The 10,218-nt window shown below is 46.2% G+C and overlaps 1 protein-coding gene across 1 annotated transcript; it reads right to left on the bottom strand.

Annotated features, from left to right (window-relative positions):
* Window positions 1-9,458: 9,458 nt before the first annotated feature.
* Window positions 9,459-9,620, bottom strand: LOC139227196 (mitoregulin-like). Its single transcript, XM_070858258.1, is given in 1 exon segment — window positions 9,459-9,620. A coding segment is annotated over 1 exon segment (162 nt).
* Window positions 9,621-10,218: the final 598 nt, after the last annotated feature.

The raw sequence follows: 10,218 nt of genomic DNA, 5'->3' as shown, positions 1-10,218 counted from the left end.
TGCCAACCAGTTCTCTATCCACGTCAGTACATTACCCCCAATACCATGTGCATTAATTTTGCACACCAGTCTCTTGTGTGGGACCTTGTCAAAAGCCTTTTGAAAGTCCAAATACACCACATCCACTGGTTCTCCCTTGTCCACTCTACCAGTTACAACCTCAAAAAATTCCAGAAGATTTGTCAAGCATGATTTCCCTTTCATAAATCCATGCTGACTTGGACCGATCCTGTCACTGCTTTCCAAATGCGCTGCTGTTTCATCTTTAATAATTGATTCCAACATTTTCCCCACTACTGATGTCAGGCTAACCGGTCTATAATTACCCGTTTTCTCTCTCCCTCCTTTCTTAAAAAGTGGTGTTACATTAGCTACCCTCCAGTCCATAGGAACTGACCCAGAGTTGATAGACTGTTGGAAAATGATCACCAATGCATCCAGTATTTCTAGGGCCACTTCCTTAAGTACTCTGGGATGCAGACTATCAGGCCCCGGCGATTTATCGGCTTTCAACCGGTTCTGGGGGAGGTGGGACCAGTACAAACCTGCACCTGGCCAGGACCGGAACCAATGTCCTAGGGGGAGTGTTTGCTAGTGCTGTTGGGGAGGAGTTAAATTAATTTGCAGGGGGATGGGAACCTATGCAGGGAGACAGAGGGAGACAAAAATGAGGCAAAAGCAAAAGACAGAAAGGAGATGAGGAAAAGTGGAGGGCAGAGAAACCCAAGGCAAAGAACAAAAAGGGCCACTGTACAGCAAAATTCTAAAAGGACAAAGGGTGTTAAAAAAGCAAGCCTGAAGGCTTTGTGTCTTAATGCAAGGAGTATCCGCAATAAGGTGGATGAATTAACTGTGCAAATAGATGTTAACAAATATGATGTGATTGGGATTACGGAGACGTGGCTCCAGGATGATCAGGGCTGGGAACTCAACATCCAGGGGTATTCAACATTCAGGAAGGATAGAATAAAAGGAAAAGGAGGTGGGGTAGCATTGCTGGTTAAAGAGGAGATTAATGCAATAGTTAGGAAAGACATTAGCTTGGATGATGTGGAATCTATATGGGTAGAGCTGCAGAACACTAAAGGGCAAAAAACGTTAGTGGGAGTTGTGTACAGACCTCCAAACAGTAGTAGGCAGGCAGTGACTAGTGGGGTACCACAAGGTTCTGTGCTGGGGCCCCAGCTGTTTACATTGTACATTAATGATTTAGACGAGGGGATTAAATGTAGTATCTCCAAATTTGCGGATGACATTAAGTTGGGTGGCAGTGTGAGCTGCGAGGAGGATGCTATGAGGCTGCAGAGTGACTTGGATAGGTTAGGTGAGTGGGCAAATGCGTGGCAGATGAAGTATAATGTGGATAAATGTGAGGTTATCCACTTTGGTGGTAAAAACAGAGAGACAGACTATTATCTGAATGGTGACAGATTAGGAAGGGGGAAGGTGCAGCAAGACCTGGGTGTCATGGTACATCAGTCATTGAAGGTTGGCATGCAGGTACAGCAGGCGGTTAAGAAAGCAAATGGCATGTTGGCCTTCATAGCGAGGGGATTTGAGTACATGGGCAGGGAGGTGTTGCTACAGTTGTATAGGGCCTTGGTGAGGCCACACCTGGAGTATTGTGTACAGTTTTGATCTCCCAACTTGAGGAAGGACGTTCTTGCTATTGAGGGAGTGCAGCGAAGATTCACCAGACTGATTCCCGGGATGGTGGGACTGACCTATCAAGAAAGACTGGATCAACTGGGCTTGTATTCACTGGAGTTCAGAAAATTGAGAGGGGACCTCATAGAAACGTTTAAAATTCTGATGGGTTTGGACAGGTTGGATGCAGGAAGAATGTTCCCAATGTTGGGGAAGTCCAGAACCAGGGGTCACAGTCTAAGGATAAGGGGTAAGCCATTTAGGACCGAGATGAGGAGAAACTTCTTCACCCAGAGAGTGGTGAACCTGTGGAATTCTCTACCACAGAAAGTAGTTGAGGCCAATTCACTAAATATATTCAAAAGGGAGTTCGATGAAGTCCTTACTACTCGGGGGATCAAGGGGTATGGCGAGAAAGCAGGAATGGGGTACTGAAGTTTCATGTTCAGCCATGAACTCATTGAATGGCGGTGCAGGCTAGAAGGGCTGAATGGCCTGCTCCTGCACCTATTTTCTATGTTTCTATGTTTCTATGTTTCAATCCCATCAATTTCCCAAACACAATTTCCCGCTTAATAAGGATTTCCTTCAGTTCCTCCTTCTCACTTGACCCTCAAACCCCTAGTATTTCCGGAAGGTTATTTGTGAAGACAGAACCAAAGTATTTGTTCAACTGGTCTGCCATTTCTTTGTTCCCCATTATAAATTCACCTGAATCTGACTGCAAGGGACCTACGTTTGTCTTCACTAATCTTTTTCTCTTCACATATCTCTCGAAGCTTTTGCAGTCAGTTTTTATGTTCCCAGCAAGCTTCCTCTCATACTCAATTTTCCCCCTACTAATTAAACCCTTTGTCCTCCTCTGCTGAATTCTAAAATTCTCCCAATCCTAGGTTTGCTGCTTTTTCCGGCCAATTTATATGTCTCTTCCTTGGATTTAACACTATCCTTAATTTCCCTTGTTTGCCACAGTTGAGCCACCTTCCCCGTTTTATTTTTACTCCAGACAGGGATGTACAATTGTTGAAGTTCATCCATGTGATCTTTAAATGTTTGACATTGCCTATCCACCGTCAACCCTTTAAGTATAATTCGCCAGTCTATTCTAGCCAATTCACGTCTCATACCATCGAAGTTACCTTTCCTTAAATTCAGGACCTTCGTCTCTGAATTAACACTGTCACTCTCCATCTTAATAAAGAATTCTACCATATTATGGTCACTCTTCCCCAAGGGGCCTCAAACAAGATTGCTAATTAGTCCTTTCTCCTTACACATCACCCAGTCTTTAGTTGGTTCCTCGACATATTGGTCCAGAAAACCATCCCTAATACACTCCAGGAAATCCTCCTCCACCCCATTGCTACCAGTTTGGTTAGCCCAATCTATATGTAGATTGAAGTCGCCCATGATAACTGCTGTACCTTTATTGCACGCATCCCTAATTTCTTGTTTGATGCTGTCCCCAACCTCACTACTACTGTTTGGTGGTCTGTACACAACTCCCACTAGCGTTTTCTGCCCTTTGGTATTCCGTAGCTCCACCCATACCGATTCCACATCATCCAAGCTAATGTCCTTCCTTACTATTGTGTTAATTTCTTCTTTAACCAGCAACGCCACCCCACCTCCTTTTCCTTTCTGTCTATCCTTCCTGAATGTTGAATACCCCTGGATGTTGAGTTCCCAGCCTTGGTCACCCATACTTAGCTATCAGCAAAATGAAAGGAGTGTAATGAATGTGAACTAGCAGGAGCAGGAGTGCACCTCCTGGCTCCACTGCAATGCCGAGAACCATTGCCGGCTCCTACTCAGCCCCCTTCATATGGCCTCCCCCACACAGTGGAGTCCCAATGGAATGCCTCGTCCATTTTAAGGGTAAGATGAGCATACGGCCTGCAGACTGTAGGCAGGAAATGAACACTCAGGGGCGGCCCGCTGACTTCTGTCCACTGCAATATCATGTGGCCAGCCTGTGTCTGGGTTGAAGGAAAGTAGGTCTCATTTCTGCCGCAATACCTAACCCATAATCTTCAACTAATATAGGTTACATACTTAAGTATCCAGTATAACATTTTGAACTGTTATGTGAGATTTAGCGTACCTCTATCCAACGTACTGCATTTCAAAATAATCCACTGGTTGTAAAATGCTTGATAACATTCTGAGGATATGATACATTCTTCTTTCATGGTCGATTGAGCTTTGTACCACAACAGTGAATGCATGACTCAGTATTTCATCACCTCTATTACTAAATGGCCTGATCCCCACCTCACAACCCAGCCAATAACAGACTCTATGGCACAGTGTGGCAGTGGCTTGATGGATCTCTTTTCTCACATGGTTCTCAGTTAACTTACAGTGTGACATTTTGTGATGCTATATTAAAGTTTTGTGTTGGACTTCCCAGTTATTGTTGCACTTGATGACCAAGAGTACAACTCTCAGTTCATGCTTAATTGTTGATAACTCCAAGTACAGGGGAGTGATATATTATCCCAGTGAGATTTAGTACCCTTCCTTCTCTGACATTTCTTCTTTTGATATTGTCCAGAATTATTTTCATTTCTGCTTTTCGTGATTTCTCTCTCTCAATATTTTAAAAGCTTTTGCATCCCTTTCTCCTCATGCCTCTTTCTCTCAACGTCTCCAAGATCCTGCCTGTCCTTTAACGCCCACCATATCACCCTCTATCCCTAACCCACAAAGCACACCGCCACTTCAAACCCCAACCCCCAGCACATGTTGAGCTTAGATCGTCTGCAACTTATTCAAAATCTGCTTCAACCCAGAAGACCAAGATATAAATGATTACAGTCCAGTGACTGTGAGTTGTTTCTCCAGTCCTGAAGATGTTGTATATCTGAGTCACTGTGCAGTGCTACTTCTACCAAACAAGTTAGATATAGATATTTCTCAACAAATGGGGTCCACTCGGTCTGTGCCTGTGCTGATGCTATCTTCTTCATTCCTAGTTCCATGTACCCTTTTATATTTGTCTTCTTCAATGGTTTATTCAATTCCCTCTTCAATGTCACTCAGCTTCAGTACTGCTTGCAATAAACGTAATCCATATTCTAACACTCCTTTGCATGAAAAGTTCCTAACCTCTCACTTTATGCTTCTAATTCTAAGTTTATGCCTCCTCATTACCAAATTAATGCCCAGTGAAAATAACTTTTCATTACTTACCTTCTTAAATAAGTTCGACTGGATGTCCGACATCCAATTCTGGATGAGCAGAAATTTTCTCCAATTGAATATTGGGAAGACCAATGCCATTGTTTTCAGTCCCCGCCACAAACTCCGTTCCCTAGCCACTGACTCCATCCCTCTCCCCAATGACCGTCTGAGGCTGAACCAGACTGTTCGCAACCTTGGTGTCATATTTGACGCTGAAATGAGCTTGCGACACATATCCGCAGCATAATATAAGACCATATATTTCCACCTCTGTAACATTGCCCATCTCTGCCCTTGCCTCAGCTCATCCGCTACTGAAGCCCTCATCCATGCCTTTGTTACCTCTAGACTGGACTATTCCAAGGCACTCCTGGCTGGCCTCCCACATTTTACCCTACGTAACTAGAGGTGATCCGAGACTTGGCAGCCCGTGTCCTAACTCGCACCAAGTTCCGCTCACTCATCACCCCTGTGCTCGCTGACCTATATTGGCTACATAAGCAATGCCTCGATTTCAAAATTCTCATCCTTATTTTCAAATCCCTCCATGGCCTCGCCCCTCCCTATCTCTGTATCTCCACCAGCCCCCACAACTCCCTGAGATGACTGCGCTCCTCTATTTCTGCCCTCTTGAGAGTCCCTGATTGTAATTGCTCAACCATTGGTGGCCATGCCTTCTGTTACCTAGGCCCCAAGATCTGGAACTCCATGTCTAAACCTCTCTACCTCTCTTTCCTCCTTCAAGGCGCTCCTTAAAACCTATCTCTTTGACCATCATCATCATAGGCAATCCCTCAAAATCGAGGAAGACTTGCTTCCACTTTAAAAGTGAGTTCTTAGGTGACTGAACAGTCCAATACGGAACCATAGTCTCTGTCACAGGTGGGACAGTCATTGAACGAAAAGGTGGGTGGGACTGGTTTGCCACACGCTCCTTCTGCTACCTGCACCTGTTTTCTGCATACTCTCGGCAACGAGAAGCGAGATGCTCAGCATCCTCCCGGATGCACCTCCTCCACCAAGGGCGGTCTTTGGCCAGGGACTCCAAGATGTCAGTGGGGATGTTACATTTTACCAAAGAGGCTTTGAGGGTGTCCTTGAAACGTTTCCTCTGCCCACCTGGGGCTCGCTTGCCATGTAGGAGTTCCGAGTAGACGCTTGCTTTAGGAGTATTGTGTCAGGCATGCGAACAATGTGGCCCGCCCAAACGACCTGGTCATGTGTGGTCAGTGCTTCGATGCTGGGGATGTTGGCCTGGTCGAGGACGCTACCGTTGGTGCGTCTGTCCTCCATGGGGATTTGTAGGATCTTGCGGAGACATTGTTGGTGGTATTTCCCCAGCGATTTGAGGTGTCTACTGTATATGGTCCACGTCTCTGAGCCATACAGGAGGGCGGGTATCACTACAGCCCTGTAGACCATAAGCTTGGTGGCAGATTTGAGGGCCTGATCTTCGAACACTCTTTTCCTCAAGTGGCCAAAGGCTGTGCTGGCACACTGGAGGCGGTGTTGAACCTCCTCGTCGATGTCTGACCTTGCTGATAATAGGCTCCTGAGATATGGAAAGTGGTCCACGTTGTCCAGGACTGCGCCATGGATTTTGATGACTGGGGGCAGTGCTGTGGGGCGGGGTCAGGTTGGTGGAGGACCTTTGTCTTACGGATATTTAGTGTAAGGCCCGTGCTTTTGTATGCCTCATTGAAGATGTTGACTATGACTTGAAGTTCAGTCTCTGAATGTATGCAGACGCAAACGTCGTCTGTGTATTGTAGTTCAAAGACAGAGGTTGGGACGGTCTTGGATCTGGCCTGGAGACGTCGAAGGTTGAACAAGTTCCCACTGGTTCTGTAGTTTAGTTCCACTCCAGCTGGGAGCTTGTTGAGTGTGAGGTGGAGGATTGCAGCGAGGAAGATCAAAATGAGGGTTGGCGCAATGACGCAGCCCTGCTTGATCCTGGTCTGGATATGGATTGGGTCTGTGATGGATCCGTTGGTCTGGATCACAGCCTGCATGTCGTCGTGGAGCAGGCGGAAAATGGTGATAAACTTTTGGGGACAGCCGAAACGGAGGAGGATGCTCCATAGTCCCTCACAGTTGACAGTGTCAAAGGCCTTTTGAAAGGTCAAAGAAGGCCATGTACAAGGGTTGGTGCTGTTCCTTGCATTTTTCTTGCAGCTGTCGCGATGTAAAAATCATGTCCGTTGTACCCTGTAGTGGACGGAATCCGCACTGTGACTCCGGGAGGAGCTCCTCAGCCACAGGGAGAAGACAGTTGAGGAAGATTCTAGCGACGACTTTCCCAGTGACTGATAACAGGGAGATTCCTCTGTAGTTGCCGCAGATGGACTTGTCCCCTTTTTTAAAGATGGTCACGATTACTACAGCTCTGAGATCTCACAGCGTGCTCTCCTCCTTCCAGATGAGGGAGGCGAGGTCATGCATTTGTGCCAATAGTGCCTCTCCGCCATACTTTAGTGCCTCAGCGGGGATTCCATCCACTCCCGTTGCCTGTTGTTCTTGAGCTGTCTTATGGTTTTTTTCTACCTCGTGCAGGGCCGGGGTTTTGCTGCGATGGTGGCGGGTAGCATGCTGCGGGATGGAGTCGAGGACACTCAAGTCAAAGGCAGAGTCTTGTTTAAGGAGATCTTCGAAGTGCTCCTTCTAGCGTGTCCTTGATGAGTGTCTCCCCGTTCTTGGCCAGCAGTGGGGCGGGGCCTTGGGTGCTTCGGCTGCGGTGAAGAATCCTCGCACATCATGGCTGTCGGCCAGCTGCTGAATCTCTTGTGCTTTCTCCAACCACCATCTATTCTTTAGGTCCCGGGTTTTTTGTTGGACCCCAACCTTAAGCCATCTGTAATGGTGCTTTGCTGCTCCCGAGTTAGTTTGTTGTTTTAGGTTCAGAAATGCCCTGCGCTTGCGATTTATTAGCTTTTGGATCTCCTGGTCATTCTCATCAAACCAGTCCTGGTGTTTCCTGGTTGTGTGACTGGTTATGGTGGCCTGGAGGGCAGACCAAGCGCTGTGGGCATTCTGCGTCTCATAGAAACATAGAAAATAGGTGCAGGAGTAGGCCATTCGGCCCTTCGAGCCTGCAATGCCATTCAATAAGATCATGGCTGATCACTCCCTCAGTATCCTTTCCTGCTTTCTCTCCATACCCCTTGATCCCCTTAGCCGTAAGGGCCATATCTAACACCCTCTTGATTATATCCAATGAACTGGCATCAACAACTCTCTGCAGCAGGGAATTCCACAGGTTAACAACTCTCACAGCTCACACCGCCACCCAGTTTAGTGTCATCCGCAAACTTGGAGATATTACACTCAATTCCTTCATCTAAATCGTCTCGGGGTCATCAAGGGTCGCCAGGTTAGTAGTGAGGCGCTGGCTGTATAGAACTTTCATAGTTGGGTGTTTGAGTGCCCTGGCATTGACTTTTTTGCGGCACTACTTCTGCTGCCATTGCCGCTTTGGGGTTATGCTGATGTTGATGATGGAACGGATTAGGCAGTGGTCCGTCCAGCAGTCGTCAGCTCCTGTCATGGCGCGGGTGATGCGCACATCCTTGACTATAATCGCTCAACCATTGGTGGCCGTGCCTTCTGTTACCTAGGCCCCAAGATCTGGAACTTCCTGTCCAAACCTCTCGACCTCTCTTTCCTCCTTCAAGATGCTCCTTAAAACCTGCCTCTTTGACTAACCTTTTGGTCACCTGCGCTAAATTCTACTGAACCAGCTCACTGTCAAATTTTTAATCTCATAACACTCCTGTGAAGCACCTTGGGACTTTTCACTATGTTAAAGGGATTATATAAATACAAGTTGTTGTTGTTGTTAAACCTCATCATTTAATACGGTTCACTACTAACACTCCGTTCCTCCCCCAAATGTAAATGAATCAGCTAAGATCCAGCGTTCAATGCAACTTGAGATGAGCTGAACCAGAATATTTTGCCTTTAGGGCAATCGGGAGAAACAAAGCAATTGAAAAAAATATTTAGTATAATATTCCCCTTCGGGCCATTCAGATGCTTATCCCTAAAAGACACTTACACGTGATCTTTACTGTAGGGCTGTGTACTAGGAATGGCATTTACTCTAGAAGAGTTCCAGGATAAATTTCTTTTCAACTATAAAAAGTTGAATTACAACCATGAACTTCTTTTTTGATTAAAAACTCTCATCTGTACTCATCAATTTTAGTTCATGAACAGTACTGTTTGAGAAAGAGAAAAAAATCTGGGAACTCATCCAGGGATCAGTATTTGCCATTCTTAGTAAATACCCCTGCAGCTTTTGTACTGGAAACAGTGCCTCTTTTAAAATGCAGAAATCACTCTTAAGTTAAATCATGTTTTGCACATAAACAAAAGGAACAGGAGCAACAAGTCAGCTTCTTGGGTATAGTTAAAGCAAAATAGCTTTGTGTGTAAACATTTCATGAATCACACTGGGCTGTACAATATAAAACGGAGGAGTCTTTTGTTCTCGGAAATGTATAGTACAGTGACGATGCTGCTTCAGAAAGCTGATTCTATAGGTATCTTCAGAACCACTATCTGCATCCCAAGTGCTTACTACTGTGTCTTATTGGCCCCCTTGCTACTGTGGATACAAGCATTTCTTAAGCTAAGCCCAGTTTCTTCACCAGTTTGGACTGTAGCTGCCCCTTTCACCAATCCTAGACCCGCCTCCTCAGACTGTTGGTCTGCCAGCCTACAATGACACCTGAAGGGAAGGACAGAATGACAGCCAGTTGCAGTGTCCTCTCTGACATTTTGACCATCCTCACCTCCACAGTGGGACAGGACACAGCTGGCAGCAGGGAGGCTGAAAGCCCACACATGCCATCCAAGCCATGTTCCACAGTCACAGCACAGAACACCTAAGGGGAGGGATAAGTAGTTGCATTCAGCCTTACTGAGGGCATAAACCAAATACCCAAGTGAGTGCTGGGTATTTTCAATAGTATGAAATGTCCATGTCAGATCATAGTAACTGTTATGTATGAACAAAGAGTCTGACTGGATACTGTGAGCTCAAAGTAAAGTGTGACCTTAGTCTTTTATTGCAGGTCTCCAGAGTTCCTCTCCAACCTGTGAGGCCTCCTTAAATACCTGTGCTCCCAAGGAATTGTGGGATCCCTTGGGACTCCAGGGGATGAGCCCTCTGGTGGCTATACAAGGTATATACAGGTTTACATATATAACAACACTCCCCCCCCCCACCCCCAAAGTCAACAGTTTAACTATTTACTAGGTGAGTCGATCTGGAGCCTTTCTTTCCCTGGTTGATCGTCTTGGTGTGAAAGCTGGTTTTGGTGAATCGTTTGTTGGGCACTCGCTGGGCTGCTGTGCAGCTGGCCTTGCTGGGCCGCCTGGTGT

This window comes from Pristiophorus japonicus, chromosome 16, assembly GCF_044704955.1.
Source record: "Pristiophorus japonicus isolate sPriJap1 chromosome 16, sPriJap1.hap1, whole genome shotgun sequence".
Lineage (NCBI taxonomy): Eukaryota > Metazoa > Chordata > Chondrichthyes > Pristiophoridae > Pristiophorus > Pristiophorus japonicus.
The sequence above is the reverse complement of the archived record's forward strand: the minus strand, read 5'-3'. Positions and strand labels throughout refer to the sequence as shown.